Raw genomic sequence first — 23497 nt, forward strand, 5'->3', positions numbered from 1 at the left:
AAAGTCCCCGTTTTCGCGTGAAAGTCGCGAAATTGGCAACACTGTTTGAGGCCCAGTGGGACTAAGCCACGCCCCTTCCCTCAGATGCCCCGCCCTTCCTTCAGGCTCCGCCCATTTCCCCTCAACGGACGCCAACCGCCTCGCTTCCCGCTCAAAGGCTGCAGGGCTCTCAGGGGGAGGAGGAGAGGAGGATCTGATTGGTGGACGGGGTCCTGAGTGGCGGGAGGAACGGGCCAATCAGGGCTCGGAGCCTGCCTTGGGGGCGGGACGGTGGCTGAGGCAGGGCCTTCGTTCTCTCTGACTCTGAGGAGTTTGAGGGAAGAAGAGGAAGGAAGCGGCTTCTCTTGCTCTCTCTCTGAGTCTGTGGAAGAGAAGGACTCAGGGAGAAAGATCCAGCGAGAGACACTGAGGCCTAGACATTCTCAGTATAAACCTATGACTTAGGTATCTTACTCTGAGAGAGGTAGGTAGATGTGTATAAAGAGAGAGGGAGAGGGAGATTGTAAAACCAGGATTAGACCTTGGAGCCCCTTTGAGACTCAAAGGAAAGAGGGGAGACGTTGGCTGCAGGATCTTTCCTTTGGGATGGCTTTGGGTTGGAGTTCCAGTTTTCACGTGTGATAAAGGCCCTAGGTTTAAGTCAGAGGCCTTTGGAGAGGGCAGTTGGAGGGAAGAAGAGGAAGGACTCAGGGAGAAAGAGACCTATATATTCTCATTATACACACACACACATATATATATATATATACACATACACAGACATACACACACTGAAATATTTTACTCTGAGAGAGGTAGGTAGATTTTAACTTGTTAGCCGCCCCAATTGTTCTCAGAGGGGCAGGATACAAATAAATTTTATTATTTTTTATTACTATTATTATTATTATATGTATGAACTGAGAGAGAGAGAGAGAGAGAGAGATGTCTGTTTTTAGAATCCAAAGACAGAACTCTGTCAGTTTGTAAAACCAGGAGCTCAAGAGAAGGCCTTGGAGCCCCTTTGAGGCTCAAAGAGGAAGGAGCTTCCCTGGATTTAACTCAAAGGCATTTGGGCCCAAGAATAAAATTTGCCTTTGGACCCAAATGCATCTGAGGAAGGAGGCTCAGGTCTAGGAAAGCTCAGGCTGCCAACTCCTGTCTTTCAAATTGCATTCAAAGGACCTCTTTAGATATATATTCTTAGATATATCAATTCTGAGACAGAGAGATTCTGAGAATATATATATATATATATATATATATTAAGAGAGAGATTTGAGAGAGAGAGAGAGAGAGATTGTGAGATACATATGGATATTGTTCGGTTCAGTTGCCTTATGTTTTGAGGAGATGAGATTCAGGGTCTGTGTCTTCTGCTCCTCTTCACGGTCTTCCTTCCATGAAAGTAACTGGGGCACAGAAACCCTTCAAAGAGGGCTTCCCTCTCATCCCCAAAAGAAAAGGCAAGAGAACAACAACCGATACGGAAGGAAGGCCCTGCGGAAGGAGAGAAGCAGCAGACGGAGGGAGACATGGCTGTCAGGGGCCTCCAAGCCCTTTCCGGCAGATGGGGGCCCCATCGTGGGGCTTCCTCCACAAGAGCTGTCCAGAAGGGGCTGCCATTGCCCTCCTTTGAGGCTGAGAGAGTGTGACTTGCCCAAGGCCTCCCAGTCGGTCGAGGGAGGATTTGAGCAATATTAAATAAATACAATCCATGAATACTTTCCCAACAAACTCGCCAAAACACACAACCTTCACCAATAGAGAATATGATTCTATGTTTAGAGCATAACTTGCTTTATTCTGAGTCAGACCATTGCTCCATTAGCTCAGTGTTGCTAAATAACTGGAGGCAGCACTTTGAGGATTCAAGGAAGATTCTTTCCAAAATCCTTATTTATTTTTGGTATTTCTAAAGTGGCACTCTAAGGAAGTTTATGCCTGGATTCCTCCATTGCAGTGCTCTGTCTGCTGCTCCTTCTTGCCTCTCAGTAGAAGCTGAGGGTCAGTGCAAAGTACTGTTTGTAACCCACCCTTAGGTTGAATGAAGCACTTGCCTGAGGCACCAGATGTTGGCAGACAGCAGAGGCACTTTCTCTTTGATGGAGGATGCAGTCGAGTCAACTGCAGTTTATCCAAGGATGAAGGGGTTACCCAAAGAAAGGGGGGTACTGGCAAAGGTCCCCACCAACTATCAGCATCACTTAAAATGTTGAGGGAATTCTCCTAAGCTTGGAAGAAGCGGGGTACCTTTAGGATCGTTGACATCTGTGTGTACCAGAACTCCCTGAGGAGGGCTCCATGTTTGGGTGAATGAAGAAGGTTTCATTAAGAACTATGCAAGAGTGCAATGAAGCACAATAAGAATTCAAACATAAACAGCATTGAGAGCTAAACAAAATGGCAATCTGGAAACTGGAGAGCGAAGTTGGAGAGGTGCAGAGGGGTGATAACTCCCTGTCCCAAGAGGAGACCATGGACATTGGGAGTGGTTCAGACTGGGGTCTGAGAGTGAGAAAGTGAGAGGGAGATGCTCTCTATGCCCAGGAGGGAGCCAGGTTTTGGGACCAAGATTGATATCTGAGCTCCTACCCTCAAGGGGTGGGCTATCTTGCAAGGTAACAAAGACCCAGGAATCGACATTGGGATTCTGGACAAAATCAGTGATTGGATGAGGACAGCCCCAGGCTGGATGGAGAGGGCTGTTGGCTGGAAGAGGGCAGAGGGCAGGTGGACCGAGTTGGCTTCTCCTTCGCCTCCTGATGCAAGAGGAAAGGGCAAAGGGCCTGGGCTGAGGAAGGAGTCAGAGCCCCCATTGAGCTTGGATTGCAGCATTACCTGGGTCACAACCATGTCCTCAGTCTCTGCTCCTTTCTCATGGGAAATACACCTGGGATTCCAAAGGTCATCCTGGGACCCTTAAGAACATGTTGGCTCCAGATTTGAAAATATGGGGAGCCCAAATACATTGCAGGGTGTACTGACATGGGGTGTCACCTTGTATTTTACTTCAGTTAACAAAATGTCCTGTAAGCAATGTAGAAAGATTAAAAAGCAACATCATTGCTGCTGACAGAGAGGTGCTAAAAGGGGGAAAGAAAAAGGAAAGGCAATAGGGAGAGAGCAAGTGGAAGGATGCTGCGTTGAGAATCTGAGTAATGTGGATTTAGTTGTAAAACGTCTCCTTCTCTCAAGAGCGTTTACATGATCTCTTGTTTTCCATGCTTCTTTTGGGAAGAGCCATGCAGAAGAGCTTTGGGGAGAAGATGCTCAGTTCTGAGGTCCAGCGCCAGCACTTCAGGCAGTTTGTCTTCCAGGAGGAGGCTTTGGGGCCCCGAAAGGTTTGCAGCCAGCTCCACAATCTCTGCTGCCAGTGGCTGAAGCCAGAGAGACACACCAAGGCTGAGATGATGGACCTGGTGATCCTGGAGCAGTTCCTGGCCGTCCTTCCCCCAGAGATGGGGAGCTGGGTTCGAGAGTGTGGAGCGGAGACAACCTCCCAAGCAGTGGCCTTGGCAGAGGGCTTCCTCCTGAGCCAGGCAGAGGAGGAGAAGCAGGGAGAAGAGCAGGTGAGCTCATTTGGAGGGGATATTATTATTGTTGTTGTTGAAGGATTTTGAATATTATTGTACCTGGAAGACATGGTTTGTAGCCAGATTACTAACTGGGTTTGGTTACAGGAAACCTGTGACTCCCCTTATAAAGTGGTTTGCTGGTTATTGATTCAGCTCAGGCCCAGTTCATTGTGCTGGCTGTGTCCCGTAAAGCTCCATCTGAAGGAGGAAGAGGAGCAGCTGAGGTCTTTTCATCTGATCATTTTGCTGGACCATCACTATTTCTTTGGAAGGGATTTTGAAAATTCTTGAACCAACTGAGGCTTAATGTAAACAAGAAAATAGAGTATGCAAAGCGATCTTGTAGCACCTTTGGACTAACTTCAAAAGAAGTTGTAAGATAAATACACTAGAAGATCCTTTTGCAAACTGATATTTCAGACTTACACAGCTATGTCTCTGAACAAAAAGGGGCTGCTGGTTACTGGGAAACTGTGACTCCCCCTTTAAGCAGCTTTGGTGGTTATTGATTCAGTTCCAGGCACAATTCATCCAGTTGGTTATGTCCTGTATAGCTCTGCCTGGCTTCCTTTCAGTCTTTTTGAAGGAGTGTCTTCTCCAACATGAGTGTATCCTCATGGTCCTGTCTTGTGGGAACGTGGGATCTCAGAGGCTTCCCTTGGGGTCTAGAACTCCCTTCCTGGGGAGGTTAGACTGAAACTAGTTTTAGTGAAGTGTGTTTCTATTGTTTTAATCTTTCCTATTAGCCTCTGATGTTTTAATAGTTTCACTTCTGCAGATAGCTTGTTTTGAAATAAAATTTGTGTATGCATTTATTTTTGTGTCTTCTTCTTGTTGTTGTTGTTCTACTTGTTCTATTTGCTGTAAATCACCGTGATTCCGAGTCCTGAGGGGGGAAAACAAGGGCTAGAAATGGAAAAAATAGTCATAATAATGATGTAAATCTAGCTACCATTTCCCAGGTTTTTTTCTTTCTTCCTTTCTTTTCCTAATTCTGTCAATATGGTTTTGCATCAGGCTATAAAAATGTCTCAGGTGCTGTTTAGGTTTACAAAGTGTAAGCTAATGGCCCTCAACAATCTGGATACTCATTTTAGCGACCTCCTCGGAAGGATGCAAGCCTGAGTCGAGCTTGAGCCCTTTTGCTAGTATTGAATTCGCTACCTTATGGTTTGTGAGCGAGTGGCTGCAGTACAGCATTTAACCACTGTGCCACCATGACAGGAAGATGATGGTGTTTATCACACAGAGTTTTCTGCAGCTCAGATCCGGGTTGACTGCAGGTCCACAATGCGAATTCACATTATAACGTGAATGTGTTATCAGACGAGATTCCTTTCTATGAGCACTCCTTCTGTGGGGCTTCCGCAGTGATTCCAAAGTGACCCCTCATTTTGGTAAAATTGGAAAAAAGTGAATTCACAGAATTCGCTTTCAAGCTTACTTCAATTTCACTTCGAATTGGTCTGGTGTGGAAGATCACTCCGATGTCGCCCCCCTTGGCCCCCTGCGTCCTGCTCCTTCCTCCCCCCCTCCTCCTCCTTCATGCTATCTCGTCCTTTCTGCAACCTTGCCGCCCATCCCACCATCCCCTGACTGCTCCTTCAGCCCGATCCTGGCCCTAGTGCCCCCCATGACCTATCCCATCATGCCCTGCCTGCTCCTGCATCCCAATCCTGGCCCCAGTGACCCCCTGCAACCAATCCCATCATCCCCCGCCTTCTCCTGCATCCGAATCCTGGCCCCCAGTGACACCCTGCGACCTATCCCATCATCCCCTGGCTGCTCCTTCAGCGTGATCCTGGCCCCAGTGACCCCCTGCGACCTATCCCATCATCCCCTGACTGCTCCTGCATCCCAATCCTGGCCCCAGTGACCCTCTGTGACCAATCCCATCATCCCCCACCTTATCCTGCATCCGAATCCTGGCCCCCAGTGACACCCTGCGACCTATCCCATCATCCCCTGCCTGCTCCTTCAGCGTGATCCTGGCCCCAGTGACCCCCTGTGGCCTATCCCATCATCCTTTGATTGCTCCTTCATCCCGATCCTGGCCCCAGTGACCCCCTGCAACCTATCCCATCATCCCCTGACTGCTCCTTCATCCCGATGAAGGATGACAGCTAAGGAGGGGGCAGGGAAGGAGGACAGTGTCTAGAGTCCCATTGAGCATGCGCAAGGGTCCCAATTAAAATCGTTGAACCCTCAAAGTATGTTCCGGTGTGGTAATACAATTTGCACTCACCACGCTTTGCTTGAGTCCGCATCGCGTGAATTGCTTGGAATCAAACTGACTTTGCTTCCCCCTCGATTTGGAAGGGCAACGGAAAGGCAACCAGGTGTGGTAAAACATCACATTTTAACATGAATTCGCATTGTTAGACAGAAGTGACTCTGGATCTGGTGTGAAAAAACTTCATGTTTTGTGTTGCTAGAACAGGAGTGACTGCGGATCTGAGCTGCAAACCCCACATGTATGATAAGGCTTGAAGAAACACTAGCAAATTCTAAGACTGTGTTTGTGTATATGAGGAAGAATGCTCCAGTGCACCATGCGGAATTGAGCTGAGTGGATGTCATAACCTTACTGAACTACAAATCCCAAAATACAGCAGCAGGCAGGCACAGCATTTAAAGCTCCCGAGCCCCATTTTAAGAGTGTAAAACGAATTTACACAAATAGTTTAATCCTAAAATTAAATGCCTCTTCAGAAGAACCTCAGCAGTCATGAGTGAAACTCTGTTCAGGAGCAGAGGTTTGTGTCTCCAGCTCCTTCCAGACTTGGCAGTGGCCTTTGTTTTCCTGGCTGGCAGTCTTCTGCGTATGGACTCAGTTTTCCCCCAGCTCTAACAAATGTTTCTCTCTTTCTCCTCCCTCCCCATTTCTGCTTCTGCTGCAGGACTTGTTTGTGAAAGAGATGGCTGAGAAGGAGAAGTGTCCTTTTGAATCCAGTCAAAGACAGCAGCCGAAGTGGATCACGCAAAACAGAGAAGGGATGTCCTCAACAATGAGTAGGGACTAAGAGGGTAGTTTCCGCTTTGACTCCCTCTTCTCAAATATGTCTGAAATATCCAGACTCTATCTATTGCAGCACTTGGACCATTTTATATAGCCTAAGTAGCACTTTGAAATTACAGGCATACCTCAAGTTAACAAAGCCTCTGACATTGAAGTATATTTTACAAGGACTTTTTATACCTGACCAGCCTTCCTGTTCCTCTTCATCCTCTTGTGTTGCTAGCTTTTAAAAGCAAAATTGAAAGATGGTGATGGAGGATATGAGAAGCGCAGATTTCAGTATCCAGTTACAGTGGCATGTCTACAGACAACAGTGCAATAAAGACTGATGTGGGAAATGGTGTATGCTGCATGGCACATGTAGGAGGGACTGTAAGGAGAGAGAAGGGTTAGACATACTCCTTCCTTTTTGGTTCCAGGAGACAGAATAAGGATCGGGTCTAAGTGTACAAGCACATCTCTTCACCCTGATGGACTCAGAACACCTTCTGGGAGGCTAGATCAGGTAGGGAACAGGATCTCAAGTGAGCCAACAAAGGGCTGGGCTGGGTGCCTGTCTCCCTTTGAAAACTCCCTGGTCCCCACAGAATCTTGTTCTTTCCGTTTGCTTCCATCACAAGTTGCCACTGTAAGGAGACTTTGGATGGCATGCTGTAAGCATTTCAGTTTTCTTGAGCAACTTGAAAGAATTAATTTTCTCTTTCTGCAGGTGACCTTTGAGGAAGTGTCTGTGGATTTCACAGAGGAGGAGTGGGCCCTGCTGGATCCAAGCCAAAAGGCCCTTCATCGGGAAGTGATGGAGGAGATTCTGGGGACCCTGTCCTCTCTGAGTAAGGCTCCCTCTTTCTTGGGATTGTGCAGTTTAGAAGTGCTGAAAAGTAACCCTGAGGGTTATTCTTCAATCTTGATAGATTACAGCAGGCTGAGTGGTTTTCTTTCAGCTTTGCTTATGTCTCTGGCCTCTCTTCCGAGAAAGACCTTTAGTAGCAGATCCTGATCAAGGTCCCAGTGCATGATGTGAAGTTCAGCTGGGCTCCTGAGCTTGGACCACTGGGAGGAGTGTTGGGGGTTTCACTAGCTGTATCCCCCACACAAGGGGCCTGGTTTGCCTCCTCCAATTGCCGCTGTGGCCCCATCCAACCACCATGAAAAATAAAATGAAAGATTATATTGTTAAGGGCAATTGAGAAAGCGGAAGTAGAAATCAGCCACATCTTGCATCCTTGCTCCCACTTACTCCTGTTCCTCCCAATGAATCCTCTAAAAATGGATACAGAGGGAGAGCCTTCCAGGGAGGGGAGGGCCAGATCTGGAGGAAGTAGCTACCATTACTTTCCCAGACCTTCTTGCCAAAAGACAGAGAAAGCCAAGCCCTGGTGTGGACCCAGTGGCTAGTTAGCATATAGTGATACTTATGTGAACTTGCCATAGGGTTTGTCATCAAGATTTGTTCAAAAGCAGTTTGTCATTGCCTTTCTCTGAGGCTGAGAGGGTGTGACCTTCCCAAGCCCACTCAGTTCATTTGTACCCTGGTCTCCAGCGATCTTAGTCCAACACTCAAACTACTACATGCTGGTTCTCCTTTGGCCCCTTTAGATAACAAGGGATTTCATGTTCTCAGTAGAAGAACAAATTTTGGGACTGAGCAAACTGAACTGAACTAGATAACGAAGGTATAGTTGGACCTCCTGATCCACATATAAATTCCAAAAAGCAAACCTTGCCAATTATTTAAGAGGCAGGATTTTACTCTACTATTGTATTTAATAGGACTTGAGCAGTCCCAGAAGATAGCAATAGTCTTCTGTATCTACTCTGTTGTCTAGATATTTTAGGATTAGAAATTCCAAACATTTTCAAAAATTTATTAGGAAACTCTTACAGTTGGCACTTGGTATCTGAGGGGGTTCTGTTCTGGACATCCCCCCAACACACATGAAAGGCAAAAGACACAGGACCTCAAGTCTCATTCTTCCCAATGGCAGATCTCATGTGTGCGCCGCCATTGGGGAGAATGTGATGGGACCAGCTGTGGATGTTTCAGTGCGCAAATGACAGGCCCATAAAAAATCGACTGTACGTTGCAAAAAATGTTCTTTAACTGCCCTGGGTCAATGCTAGGGAATGCTGGGAGCTGTAATTTATTGTGGCACCAAGGATCTCTCTGATAGAGAACACTCAATGTCTCACAAAACGAAAATTCCCCGGATTTCCTAGCATTGAGCCTGGGCGTTTAAAGCAGTCTCAAACTGGATCATTTTTGCAGTGTGTTTTGGACCTACGGGAACCTTATCTTGCTGTTCCCCAAACTAATTTTCCCACGACTTGAGAATTTCTTGTTAAGATACGTCATACAAATAAAAACTGCTGAAATGGAAAAGTGCCAGAAATTAAGTCCACAGAGCGATGCTCTAAAGTTCTTTCTTCAGATGAATTCATCAGCCTGTATTTCAGCATTACCTGATGAATGTAAAAGCTGGGAGCTGATCCCCAGTCTCCAGGGATGCAAGACCACTTGCTGCACAATACTGATTCTGCATTAATGCCGCCAAGCACAATCTGTTCCGTTTGTGAGAAGTTCCTCTCCTTTCCTGGCACATTTTACTCAAGATCAGAAACAATCCAGACGTTGCTTGCCCAGAGGCTTACAATGGGAAAGGGACAGCAGAATTAAATCCTCTGTCATGGACAGAAATGAGGTACAGTGCAGCCGTGTCATAAATGGCTCCCAGCATATGCTAGAAGCCGCGCTTGAAATGAGCCCCATTAGTTCTAATAGGGCTTGAGCTTACACTTTTCCCCCCCCTTGTGTGGGGTTGGTGGTCCAGAACGGATCCCCTGCATACGGGAAGGGCCAACTGTATTTGATTAATTCAGAAAATGGTTTACTACATAAAGGAACAACTCAATTAGATAGTTTGTCAAATATACGAGGCCCTGTAATTTCCAATGTTAGTTGTGTTCACCCAGCCCTAGAAACCATTGAGGAAATACTGGCCACACTCAGAGATGCACATCCACCATTGGAAAGGGACATTAGAACAGGAAAACCAAGATAATTGTCGGAGTGTGAGACCAGAACCCTGGGCAATCAACCAGTCAGTTTGATTAATAAATCAACAGCACTTTATTGATAGCTCCAGAATCAGCAATGCTCCATCACTTAGCTTCATAGCTGAGACTGGCCCCTCCCAGCCAAGCCAAAGCCTAAATTCCCCCCTTAGCTGAACTACTCCGCCCCTAGCAAAAGCCCGCACAAGAAAACCTCTCCTTCACCACCCTGGTTCCCATCCTCCATTATTTCCCCCTCAACTGCTCTTCTCCAATACTGAAACTACATCCCCAGCCTTTGAGAGCAAGGCCTTCAAGGACACTAGATAAGCACCACCTGGCCCAGCAAGGCCCTACATATCTCTATCTCTAAAAGCCTAGCTAAAGCACACCCCATCCCCCATCATCCACATCTACCATACATCTGATGGAATACATCAGGATTCTAACAATAATTGTGTTTAAGGTGATGGATGAGGCGGGAGATGAACTGAAATTACTAGTTCCTAGTTCTCTTCCAACTCTATGACTCTTTTTTTTAATTCTATGATTCTATGGTGCCAAAATCCTTAGAGCTGCCTGCTTTCAATGAAAGAGAACTTAACTCTTAGCATAAACAATGAAGAGATACTGGAGTCCCATCTCTATTTATGAGGTTTTCTGATATACATTTTTTTCTGATCAGTATTTTGTCTCCTTTCCAGGCAGTGATGGGCAACTGAAAGAGTGTAAAGAGAAGCCATGGCAAGCATTGATGCCAAGAGACCTGTGCAAACAGGTAAAAGAGAAGGAAAGAAAAACTGACACAGAAAACGAGTGGAGAACCACAATCCAAAGAACAATACAGAAACAAAAGAAAAGAAGTAAATATCTTTGTCTTGCACATGACAGAAGGTTCAGTTCTAAAGCAACTCTTACTCTTCAGAAGAGAGTTCAGACAAACGGGAAAGCAATCAAAGATGGTGAGTGTGGAAACGGCTCCAGTTTTATTTCAATTAAACATGTTAACAGACGAATGAGACCATTCAAATGCTTGGAGTGTGGAAAACATTTCACTCAGAAGACAACACTCAACTATCATCAAGCAGCTCACAGAGCAGAGAAGCCATTTAAATGCCTGGAGTGTGGGAAAAGTTTCATGGAGGAAAGAGCCCTTACTGATCATCAAAAAACTCACACAAGAGAGAAATGCTTTAAAACCCTACAGTGTGAAAAAGGTTTCATTCCTCATCAATCAACTCACACAGAGGAAAAAATCTTTAAATGCCCGGAGTGTGGAAAAGGTTTCGCTCGGAAGACATACCTCACTCGTCACCAAGTAACTCACACAGGAGAGAAACCTTTTAAATGCTTTGAGTGTGGAAAAGGTTTCGCTCAGAAGACATACCTCACTCGTCACCAAGTAACTCACACAGGAGAGAAACCTTTTAAATGCTTTGAGTGTGGAAAAGGTTTCGCTCAGAAGACAGACCTCACTCGTCACCAAGTAACTCACACAAGAGAAAAACCATTTAAATGCCTGGAATGTGGAAAAGGCTTCACTGGGAAGACACAACTCACTTATCATCAAAAGACTCACACAGGAGAGAAACCATTTAAATGCCTGGAGTGTGGAAAAGGTTTTGCTCAGAAGACAGATCTCACTCGTCACCAATTAACTCACACAGGAGAGAAACCCTTTAAATGCCTGGAATGTGGAAAAAGTTTCGCTCGGAAGGAACACCTCTCTTTTCACCAAGCAACTCACACAGGAGAGAAACCCTTTAAATGCCTGGAATGTGGAAACGGTTTCGTTCGGAAGACAGACCTCACTTATCATCAAAAAACTCACACAGGAGAGAAACCCTTTAAATGCCTGGAGTGTGGAAAAGGCTTCAATTGGAAGACACACCTGTCTTCTCACCAAGCAATTCACACAGGAGAGAAACCCTTTAAATGCCTGGAGTGTGGAAAAGGCTTCGCTTGGAAGACACAATTCTCTTCTCACCAAACAACTCACACAGAAGAGAAACCGTTTAAATGCCTGGAATGTGGAAAAGGTTTCACTCGGAAGACATACCTCTCTTTTCACCAAGTAACGCACACAGGAGAGAAACTTTTTAAATGCCTGGAGTGTGGAAAAGGTTATATTCAAAAGATACACCTCACCTATCATCAAAAAACTCACACAGGAGAGAAACCCTTTAAATGCCTGGAGTGTGGGAAAGGTTTCATTGTGAAAAGAGACTTCACTCGTCACCAAAAAACTCACACAGGAGAGAAACCGTTTAAATGCCTGGAGTGTGGAAAAGGTTTCATTGTGAAAAGAGACTTCACTCATCACCAAAAAACTCACACAGGAGAGAAACCGTTTAAATGCCTGGAGTGTGGAAAAGGTTTCATTGTGAAAAGAGACTTCACTCGTCACCAAAAAACTCACACAGGAGAGAAACCCTTTAAATGCCAGTAAATAGCCTTGCCTGCAGACATGCTTGCCAGATGGTCACAGAGTAGTTTCTGACAATGCTGGCTCTTTGGCTTACTAACAGACATGAGGACCACTACTTAGAGCAGGGGTAGGCAACCTTTTGGAGCCGGGGGCCGGGTTGGTGTCCCTCAGACAAGTTGGGGGGCCAAAGCTGGGGGGTGGAGCTTCCACCCTCCCGGGGCGGGGCTGCATGCTGGGGGCGGAGCTTCCACCCACCAGGGCGGAGCCACCCTCTGGGGCGGAGCCACCCTCCGGGGCGGAGCCTCCACCGAAGCCCTGCAAGGAGGAGGAGGCATGTGCCCGCCCTCTCCTCCTCGGTCCCTTTCTGGACAAACACCCCCAACCTGCATTCCAAAACACACACAACAGCACAGTTGTGCATTTCACATGGCTTTACTTAACATGGCCTCTTGCATATTTCAGAGGCTTATTCCATAACCAAACCCCTTGGGTTTAACACTTAGCATGGTTTAACATGGCTATGCATATTGAACATGTGAAAGTGGTTTCACCGTTCTTGGACCAAGTGTACTTCTCAGAAATGTGTACTTGGTCAAGGGACTTTGGTTTTTCTTCACTGCGCATGGGTTTGTAAAAATCACAGCAATTTACATTGGCCTTGCCTCAGAGGCTTTCTGATATCAATATCACCATTAAAGAACCAAAAACACACAGAAAAGGCACTTTGGAAAGTCACACTCTCTTGGCTTCAGAAACAGTGCGTGCATGCCTCTCAAGCTGACTCATATCATTATCATCATCAACATCATCACCACACTATCATTGTCAAAGCAAGGGAGACTTGTTAGCATTAAAAGCACACAAAACACACTTTGCAAGGTCACACTCTCTCAGCTTCTGAAACAGTAGTTGCATGCTTCTCAAGCTGACTCATCACCATCACCACCACACTATCATTGTCAAAGCAAGGGAGACTTGTTAGCATTAAAAGCACACAAAACACACTTTGCAAGGTCACACTCTCTCAGCTTCTGAAACAGTAGTTGCATGCAATTAAAAAGAATGCAAAATAAAACAAAAAAACCCATGTGGCCTCTGGCCACTCACCACCTTCTCCTCTTCCTCCTCCTGCTCTTCCTCTCTCCTCTTCCTCCTCCTGCTCTTTCTGTCTCCTCTTCCTCCTCCTGCTCTTCCTCTCTCTTCTTCCTCCTCCTGCTGCCCCCATCTCCTCTTCCTCCTGCTGCTGCCTCCTCCTGCTCTTCCTCCCTGCTCTTCCTCCTGCTCTTCTTTCTTCTCCTCCCCCCTCCTCCATGCGCCTGGGGCCAGGACGGAGGAGACAGAGGAGGAGGTGGGCAGCGTGGGGCTGCATGAAGCCAGGCGGGGAGGGCCGCACGGAACCCCGCGGGGAGGCGGGGAGGGCCGCGCAGGGCCCCACGGAGCCGCGCAGAGCCACGCAGGGAGGCGGGGATGGCCCCACGGAGCCCCGCGGGGAGGCGGGGAGGGCCACGCAGGGCCCCGCGGAGCCGCGCAGAGCCCCGTGGGGAGGTAGGGGAGGGCGGCGCTGGTCTTCATCCTTTGCCTCCTCCACCCCAGGCCGCGCGGCCCTCCTCTTCCTCCTCCGCCGCCATTTTGTTTATCAAAATGGCGGCGAAGTCTCGCGCGACCTTTCCCATCCTGGGAAAGGTCGCACGAGACTTCGGCTGCCATTTTGAAAAATAAAATGGCGCCCGGAGCTGCACGGAAACGGCAGCAATCAGCGGCAGGACTGCGCGGGGGCCGGCAGAAATGCCTCCGCGGGCCGGATCTGGCCTGCGGGCCGTAGGTTGCCGACCCCTGACTTAGAGTCAAACACAACTTGACAACTTTATCAATGGGGAATACCTTTACCTTCATGTGGAAAAAGTTTCACTCAAAAGACAAAATTTCATCATTATCAAAAAACTCACACAGGAGAGAAATCATTTCAGTGCTTGTAATTTGGGAAAGTGTATATTCAGAAAGCATTCCATACTTATCATAAAAAAAATTGCACAAGAAAAAAGCCATTTAAATGCTTTGAGTATGGAAAAGGTTTCATTCAAAACCATCAACCAATTCACAGGGCAGAAGGAATTAAAGGTATGTGACTATTTAAAATTTTCATGTTCTCCAGAAGATTAAAAATGTTTTGTTTTTATTTAGTATGTGCATATTGTTAGTTTAAATAAAAAGTGTGATCAAACATGTTAAATTCTTCCTCTCTCTTTTTGTGGTGAAATAACCATTATTTCCATGTTATTGTTGATAAATCTGTTCCGATGTCGACTCATTGGTACCAAACCTCTTTTAATGAAGCCTAAGCATATCCCTCTCATCTATGATGTGAATCCATATTTACTTATATCCCCCATTCTCCCAAAATTGGGACTGAAAGCTGTTTACAGTTTAAAAGCACAATACAGTCCCAGTGCCCAGCCAGCCTTCTAGAGACAGAGAGCCTTAGTCCTGCCTCTGATGGCAATGCTAGGCCTTTGGGTCTGGACTGCAGCTGCTTAGACTAGTCCAAAGCAGGAGCTGAGAAGAAGAAGCCGAGAGGGGAGTGAGCCGGCTCTTCAAGACCCAGGAAGCCCTTTGGTTTAGAAGGGGACAGAGGGCCACCACTTGGAACCATAGACTTGGAAGGGGCCACAAATGCCATCCAATTCATCATCCAATTTGATTTAGAGAAATCAAGTGTCAGTTGATGGCCCATGAGACTCCTTCCAACTTTATATGATGGTTTGATGGATTGATACTCCTGCTATGTAGGAAGACACAATGAAAGCCCCCCTGACAGATGGCCATCCAGCCTTTGTTTCAGAACCTCTAAAGAAAGAGATTACAATACACACCAATTTAACCTGTTCTAATGTCGAATAGCCTCAGGAAATTATTCTTCTTCCTAACGTTTAGGTGGATATGTTTCGAGCAGTAAAAAAAACAACAACCTTGCTTCAATGTAAGTGTCCATGCCCCCCCCTTTTTTCTTTGAAGATGGGGACAACATTTGTTCTCCTCCAATCTGCTGGGTCCTCTCCTGTTCTCCCAGAAATCTAGAAGATTATTGCATGTGGCTCTGAGATGACTTCTGCCAGTTCTTTTAATGATGTTGGATGTCGTTCCTCTGGCTTTGGAGCCTTGAATTTGTTTGGAGTAGCCAGGTATCCAGTCTTACCTCTTTACCCATTCTGTCTTTATCAGTATCCATTTAATTTTCATAGCAAATTTCCATCGATGGAAAAACCAAGAGAAAGAAAATCAACTCATTTGAAATGTGTTGCTGGAGAAGATTCACTTTGTGATCTGGCTCTGCTCCGCTAGGTAAATCAATTCCAAAAAGTCCCTCATTCACACTATGAATTGGGACCTTTTTTGAAATTGCTGATTTTTGACTGGCCTCTGGGCTCCTTGCCCTGGCCTTCTCTCCCTCCTCCTCCTCTCTGCTCCCTAACCCTGCCCTGCCTTGGTCCCAGGGTTGAGTCGAGAGCAAACGGAAACCGGGGGAGGGAGCAGGGAGGAGGAGGGATAGAAGGCTCCGTTGGGGTTTGCCACTGCTTTAACTCTTTCTGGCTCAAGGCTATGGAATTCTGGGAGTTAGAGTTTGTTGTGGGGCCAGGAAACAGAGCACTGCAGGCAGGGGAGGGAGTGGAGAGGAGGAGGAGGAGGAGGACGGGGAATTTCTTTTTATTGCTAAAGGAAAACTGATAGCAAAAGTGATCGACTGGCTTAGCAGCCACTCACTCCTTTGCAAGTAGTTGCTTTGCCAATCTATCAATTTTGCAATTAGTTTTTATTTATTTTTTAAAAAGGACCCCAAAAGGCAGCAGAGTGTGTGTGTGTGTGTGTGTGTGACATCTCTGATGGATGACACACAATCCCGCTGCCATTTGCCCCTCCCCTCTGAAAGATTCTATCCCCATCTGGCATTCCCACTTATTGGACGTGGGTCAGCATCGAATCAAATCAGGGTCAGAATCGATTTCCAATGGCAACTAGGGGCATATGGCTCGAATCAAGATCCAAAGTTTTTGGTAGTGGGAATGACCCCCAAGCTTGCTCCATTGTAAATGTGATCTCTCTTCCAATATTTAAGCACAGTTATCATGTTACCCCTTAAATCTTCTCCAGCTCCCAGCTCCTCACAGGACATGGTTTCCATAGCTTTCCCCGCTTTGGCCGCCCTCCTCTGGACATGCTCCAGATTGTCAGGAGTCCTCTTGAATTGTGGATTCCAGGTGAAGTCTGATCAAAGCAGAATAGAGGGGGACTATTACTTCCCTCTATCTAGACCTTCCACTCCTATTTCTTTCCTTCAAAATCTACAAAACAGTGGGCCCATTCACACTACGAAATAACCCAGGGATGGGGATGAGGCCAGTGCTTGCTGCTGTGGCTGCTGCTGGTTCTGCGCTGGGGCAGGAAAGTTGGCTGGGCAGCATCTCCCTCTCCTCTGGCAGCCCTCCTCAGGAGGAGCAAGGAGGATGGGGCTGGAAGCAAGTAGTCCAAGAGCCAAGGACCCACCAGCCACTTGGCATCTCCCATCCCTCCCTCCCTCCCTCCCTCCCTCCCTCCTTCCTCCTCCTCCTCCTCCTCCTCCTCAAAGTCACCGTTATTGAGGAGGAAGGGAAAGGTTTTTCATTGGGGCTGGATGACCATCTGGAGAGTGTGTTGTGGTTGTGTCTTCCTGCATGGGAGGGGGTTGGACTGGATGGCCTTGGAGGGGGGGGTTCCCAAAGGTGACTTGGAGAGGACCATTTGTGTGTGAGAGCAGAGACACTGACTACATGGAGAAGATGGTGAAATGCAAACAGGTGACAGAGAAAAGGCAGAACTTAAGTACTCCACACGTCCTTGTCCTGGGCCAGGAACTGCAGAACTGGGGCCTGGAGGAAGAGTCCCAAGAGGAGGCTGAGGAAGGGACCCAGGCAAGGCTTCCAGACGGGACCAGCCTGCAGTTCTCCCTGTTGCAGAGCAGCCAGCCCTCCCTCTTGAAGGGCTTCAGCCAGCTTCTCTGGCGGAATTGCGGCAAGACTCTCTGATGAGAGAGAGGACACCGCTGGGGTCTTAGGTCCTCAGTCAAGGAGGAGGAACAAAAGGATCCAGCAAAAGAGAGAGCTAAGATGCTCAGCCAGGCTGCAGGCTAAGCAACAAGCAAGCAAGCTCTGATTAGAACTAACTGGTGTCAGGCTATTTAGGGGCTGAGTTTGCCTAAAGAGTGGCTGGAAGCAATAAGTCTGTTTTCTGGCTGCCATTCTTGTTACCTGTTTCCAGAACCCTGCATTCCTGCTTCCTGGGTGCCAGAGACTTCTGTCCTGGGCCCAGTGCTATTCAACATCTTTATCAGTTACTTGGATGGCAGAATTAGGGGCATGCTTATCAAATTATCATAGAATCCTAGAGTTGGAAGAGACCACAAGGGCCATCCAGTCCAACCCCATTCTGCCATGCAGGAAATCCAATCAAAGCATCCCTGACAGATGGCCATCCAGCCTCTGCTTAAAGACCTCCAAGGAGGGAGACTCCACTACACTCCGAGGAAGGAGTGTGTTCCACTGTCAAACAGCCCTGACTGTCAGGAAGTTCTTCCTAATGTTGAGCTGGAATCTCTTTTCCTGGAGCTTGCATCCATTGTTCCAGGTCCTGTTCTCTGGAGCAGCAGAAAACAAGCTTACTCCCTCCTCAGTATGACTTCCCTTCAACTATTTAAACAGGGCTATCATATCACCTCTTAACCTTCTCTTCTCCAGGCTAAACATCCGAGCTCCCTGAGTCTTTCCTCATAGGACATTGTTTCCAGACCCTTCACCATTTTAGTCGCCCTCCTTTGGACACACTCCAGTTTCTCAATGTCCTTTTTGAATTGTGGCGCCCAGAACTGAACACAATATTCCAGGTGGGGCCTGACCAAAGCAGAATAGAGTGGTACTATTACTTCTCTTGATCTAGACACTATACTTTTATTGATGCAACCTAAAATTGCATTGGCCTTTTTAGCTGCCGCATCACACTGTTGACTCATGTTCAACTTGTGGTCTACTTAGACTCCTAGATCCCTTTCACACGTAGTTTCATTCAGCCAGGTGTCCCCTATCCTATATCTGTGCATTTCATTTTTCTGCCTGAAGTGCAGTACTTATTGGTTTTTTACCCCTGGTGTTGTTTTTTTTAAAGATTCGCATCATCAGCAGTGGGAATAACCAATGTGAATAGACCCAGGATAAAATGGGATAAAGCTCTGTGTGCCTCATGTTTTGAATACATCCGCTTCATCAGGGTCATTCACATGTTTTTTTTTTAGCACAGCGACACAAATCATCTCACACATTTATTCATGATATGGGACCACATCAATCTACATTGATGTGAGTTTGGTTTTTCACACATGCAAGCATTCAAATAAAGATGGAGTCAACTATGCAAATGCATTTGGAAATCCTTTTTAGTATGCAGCGTTTTATCCCAGGTCTATTCGCATTATTATTCCCTGAGGGCAGGGAACCGTCTATTATCCCCTCTGTTGTAAACCGCTCAGATTCCCAGTGATTGGGCGGTATATAAATAAATCCTATTATTATTATTATTATTATTATTATTATTATTATTATTCACATTATCGATGATACGTATTTTTTTTAAAACTTGGGTGAAAACCTGAAATCAATTATCCCAGACTAAGTGGGTTTTTTAAGTGCCCCTCCCCCGATCTAACTGTAAGTTTTCGGGATGCATGTGAACAACTGAGATTTAACCCAGATTTATCCTGGATTATTTTTACAATGTTAATAACCCAATTGTTTCCGACTTATGACGCCCCTAAGGCAAACTCACTACGGGATTTTCTTGGCAAGATTTGTTCTGAGGAGGTTTGCCCTTGCTCTTCTCTGAGGCTGAGAGCATGTGACTTGCCTAAGGTCATCCAGTGGGTTTCATGGCAAGTGGGGATCCGAACCCTGGTCTCCAGCATTGTAGTTCAACACTCAAACCAATATAGATATTCCAAAATCCTCCCCCCAAATCCAAAATGCATCTGATCCCAAGCACTGTCGTGTGATTGGGTTTTAGTAGAGAGAAAGGTGGGATAAATACATGAATTATTTTTAAAAAGTAAAAACTAGGTCCTAATGGGCAGAGAGAGAGAGGGGAGGACTAGCCTCAGGGTCTGGGAGGCAATCTGGCCAAATTGTCCCTCCTATCCCAGGGACATAGAAATGGAGCAAATGAATGAAAGAGAGACAAAGAGAGAGAAATAACATCAGCATTCTTTTATAGACACAAATGAGCCCTATGATTGGGGAAAGGCAGGGTATCAGGGTTTGATTTCCTGCTCAAGCATATGAAACACTGGGTGACCTTGGACAAGTCACACACTCTCAGCCTCAGAAGATGGCAAAGGCCCTCTGAAGAAACTTGCGGGGGGGGGGGGGGGAATCATGATAGGCTTGCCTGAGGGTTGCCCTAAATCAAAAATAACTTGGAGGCACACAACAACAACAGCAGCAACGAATCGAACAGGTTCATCGCAAAGCAAGGAACTTTGGACCTCCCACATGGTTTGGACTACAATACTCACAGTCACACTATCACAACAAAACTGAGTATAAAAGAATCAAACAAGAATAACATCACCTTTTGTAAAGATTGGCATTGGTGGAGTGACTGTGAGGAGAGCAGATTGTGTTGGGAGGGGATGGCACAGCCACTACCATTCCCATCACTCTGTTGCACCAACCCACATCCAGCAATTTTGGTCCCTTGGCCCTAAGCTTTCCCTCCCCTTTGTCTTCTTTTTCCAGAAGTGCCACCCTTCCTGCTCACACCTGGCAGCTCTCTTGCTTTACTCAATATTCCCACATGCTGCCTTTTCCCAAGTCTTGCCAAAAAGCAGTGGAAACCTCCCAGGGAAAGGTGCCTCCATCCTCCTTTCCCTCTCTCCATTTCTCCTCCTCTTCCTTCTCCTCATTCATTCCTTCCCAGGCCTATCCAGGCATCTCTCCTCTCTCAGCTTAACCCCTTCTGTGTGTGTATATGTGTGCCTTCAAGTCGCCTGTCTACTTGTGGTGACCCTATTTATTCACAGGGTTTACTTAGGCAAAGAAAGACTTAAAGAGGTGGTTTTGCCAGTGTCTTCCTCTTGAATCAGCACCTGGTCTTGGCTGGCCACCTCCCATCCAAGGATTAACCAGTGCTGACTCTGCTTAGCTTCTAAGATCGGAAGGGATTGGGCGCCTTCAGGGTGAAGGTGGTTTTGCCAGTTCTTTCCTCTGAAATATAGTCTAAAGCACTTGGCATTGGTTTGTGGTCTCTCATTCAAGGACTAGCCAAGGCTGACCTGGCTTAGCTTCCAAGATCAGACAGGATCTGGTACCTTTGGGGTATTTAGGCCATGTATGTGTGTGCTTTTAAGTCACCTGTTGATTTACGGTAACACCATGAATTTTATAAAGTTTTCTTAGGCAAGGAAATACTCAAGAGGTGGTTTTGCCAGTGTTTTCCTCTTGAATCAGCGCATCTTTGGCAGTTTCCTAGGCTTCAGTGTTGCCACTAGTATCCTTTGCACTTGGTCTTAAAATAGGAACTGCAACCATGCAGTGATCCAAATATGGTTACTACAACTCCCAGTATGTCTGATTATTGGCTATACTGGTTAAGCGTGATGGAAACTGCAGTTCAACATCTGGAAGGTCCCACAATTCCCACGTAAAAGCTGTGATTTACCCTATCATTTCATAGGCTATGTTGGGAAAGGCTTTTCTCAATAAAGTGGGGCTGAAGATGTTTCGGATTACAACTGCCATCAACCCAAACCAGTTAAGCCAATGGTCAGGAACTGGGTGAGCTATCAACCTAAGCACTTTATTGACACAAGGTTTCTGCTCCCGTCCCATCTCAGGATAGAGAGCGAAAGAGCTCTTGTGTAGGATGAGGAACTGATGACCTTTCCAAAATTACAGCACTACAATTCCCATCAACACCACATCCATCATGCTGGAGGACCACAACATCTAGCCACATAGTGGATTCTGTGCCCCACACTAAAAGAGGCATAGTTTAACTGGTAAAAAAAGGAGGGGGAAACTTAAATTAATAAAATGGCAAGTATGACTTTTGGCTCAATTTAATCTGGATTGTAATTTAATCTGGATTGACTATTTCCCAGAAAAGCAGACTATAAACCTTGAAGGCAGGCGTACTGTGGGTGGTTTCTTTGTTCTACACATTCAACAAAATCAACCATTTTCAATAAGAAAGAACCATTTATTCTGTTACATCAGCAAGGAGTCCTGAACAGATGCCAGTTATTGAGCCAGTCCCTGAGAAAGTCATCTGCAGACCATGCATGTGTTTGTGTTATTCTGGGAATTATATTTCCCCAAAAAGAAACTTTTCCAAGTGCTGGGTCCTAATGAGTGGAAGATGGCCCCTTGTTTTAAAGTTTCCACTACCAAAGTAAAATCTGCAGAGATCACCTACATCCAGAGTTGCTTCTTTCAACTTCAACTCCCTGAATTATAGGATTTGAGAGGCCAAAAATAAGAACATTTCCAAACTTCGATTCTCCATACAGTAACTGCACTAATTTACTTTTCCCCCTTATACAGTATTCTAATATTCAAGCAAGGGTGCATCCACACTAAACAATTATAGCACTACGATACCACTTTATCATCCATACTTATGGAATCCTGAGATTTGTAGTTTGGCACAAGTGCTGAGAATTCTCTTCCAGAGAACTCTAGTCACAGTGCCATAAAATTCAGGGGAACAAACCTGAGTTCTCCAGTGCGGAAATCTGAGTGTCTCAAAAAACTACAGATCCCAGAATTCCACAAGACAGTATCATGGCAGTTAAAGTGGTATCATAATTGGGTAGCACACTCCGACTGAATTTCCTTCTGGACTTAACAACCGCTCTCTCTACTTCCAGTGTTTAGAAGTGGGTGCCCTGGTTAAGTAGTCAAAAGCCAGGTGCATGGGAAAGGGATCAGGAACTTTGGAGAACCCAAAGTCTGAACAAGTGCAAATCATTTTCGAGGGTGAGGAATCCTGCAGAAGAGCCTATACTGAGAATGCTTAGTGACCATGGAATGCGCATTATCAGGGGCATCATTATTGGGGGGTGCAGACCACACTGGGTGAAAGCCCAAAGGGGGTGAATACCTGGTGGGATGGTCACTTGTCATCTGTCTTATCCCACTCCCACTTTTGCCAGCCAAGGTGCCTCTGAAAAAGCGAGAAGGATGCCCCCATTGCAGAACATTGTTTGCCCACACACCCACCTGCCCAGATCCTTCCATGGCTGGCTGGGTGACACAGAAAGAAGGAAAGGGGCAGAGCCATCTGCTACTACCATCCTACACCAGGTGACACCACGCTTAGTGACGCCACTGGTTATTATTGGGGGAGGGAATGGAGCAGCTGGAATTCTGCTGTACTGCAAAATTTGTTAGAGCGTTCAGGTCCTATATCTGCCTTAATAAACTTAGATCCAAGATCATATCCTCTCCAGTGTGCCTGCTACCATCTTGTCTCAAGACTGGGACTAGAAAGGTGGAGTGGGCCAGGCAGTGGCAGGAAGACTTCATAGGTTTCGAGACCCAAGGGAAATGCCACTTCTAGTCAAAAGACAGTTACACCTTCCTATTCTTCACCCTGAAGTGCATCTTTCTAGAGATTTCAGAGCTCCTCCCAAACCATGTGGGATGGAGCACAGTGAAGGTGTTGGGGCTGATGGGGATGTGCCCCAGATTGGGCAGATTCCAACCCCTGCAGCATCCTTGTTCCAGCATCTACCTCAACTTTCACAGTGATCCAGAAAAGACTCCCACCTCCAAAATACTCATCATTTCTGAAAGGGTGCTTGGAAGGGGGTAAGTGAATCAAACAAAAATTCTCTGCTGTCGTTTAAAAGCTCTAATCACCTGGAAGTTCCTCCTGCCTCACCATAGGTGAGTGTCCCCTTGAAAACCTAGCTGATATATTCTAATTGCTCAGATGGGGAAAATATCCCACTTTGAATTTCAAATGGAGGATCCCACAGGATGGGAGTTGCAGTGCTCCAGAAAAAGGCATTTTTCCAATTTCTTATGGAACACCAAGCCTGCATTCAGCACAGTACGAGACCAACCACACCTTTGGCATTGGGCTCTGGACCACAATAGTTTATACCTGATAGAGGCTGTATCTGGACTGCAGAAATAATCCAGGATGACACCATTTTTACTGTCATGGCTCAGTGCTGTGGAATTCTGGGAACTGTGGTTTTGTGAGACATTTAGCCTTCTCTGTCAAAGAGCTCTGGTACTGCAACAAACTACAATTCCCAGAATTCCATAGCATTGACCCGTAGCAATTAAAGTGGCATCAACCTGGATTATTTCTGCACTGCAGATGCAGCCAAAGAAATATAATATACACCCAGAGAAT

The 23497-nt window shown here is 46.3% G+C and overlaps 1 protein-coding gene across 1 annotated transcript; it reads left to right on the forward strand.

Moving 5' to 3' along the window:
* Positions 1-1325: 1325 nt before the first annotated feature.
* LOC149320678 (uncharacterized) lies at positions 1326-12192 on the forward strand. The gene is made up of 5 exons (XM_089500153.1): positions 1326-3551; positions 6458-6577; positions 6959-7081; positions 7286-7406; positions 10332-12192. Exons 1-5 carry the CDS (start codon positions 3204-3206, stop codon positions 12074-12076), a joined length of 2457 nt encoding a protein of 818 aa, XP_089356279.1. The 5' UTR covers positions 1326-3203; the 3' UTR covers positions 12077-12192.
* The last annotated feature ends 11305 nt before the right edge of the window (positions 12193-23497 follow it).

The sequence above is a fragment of the Sceloporus occidentalis genome, unplaced genomic scaffold (assembly GCF_023333645.1).
Source record: "Sceloporus occidentalis isolate IW3139 unplaced genomic scaffold, rSceOcc1.0.p SCAF_1, whole genome shotgun sequence".
Lineage (NCBI taxonomy): Eukaryota > Metazoa > Chordata > Lepidosauria > Squamata > Phrynosomatidae > Sceloporus > Sceloporus occidentalis.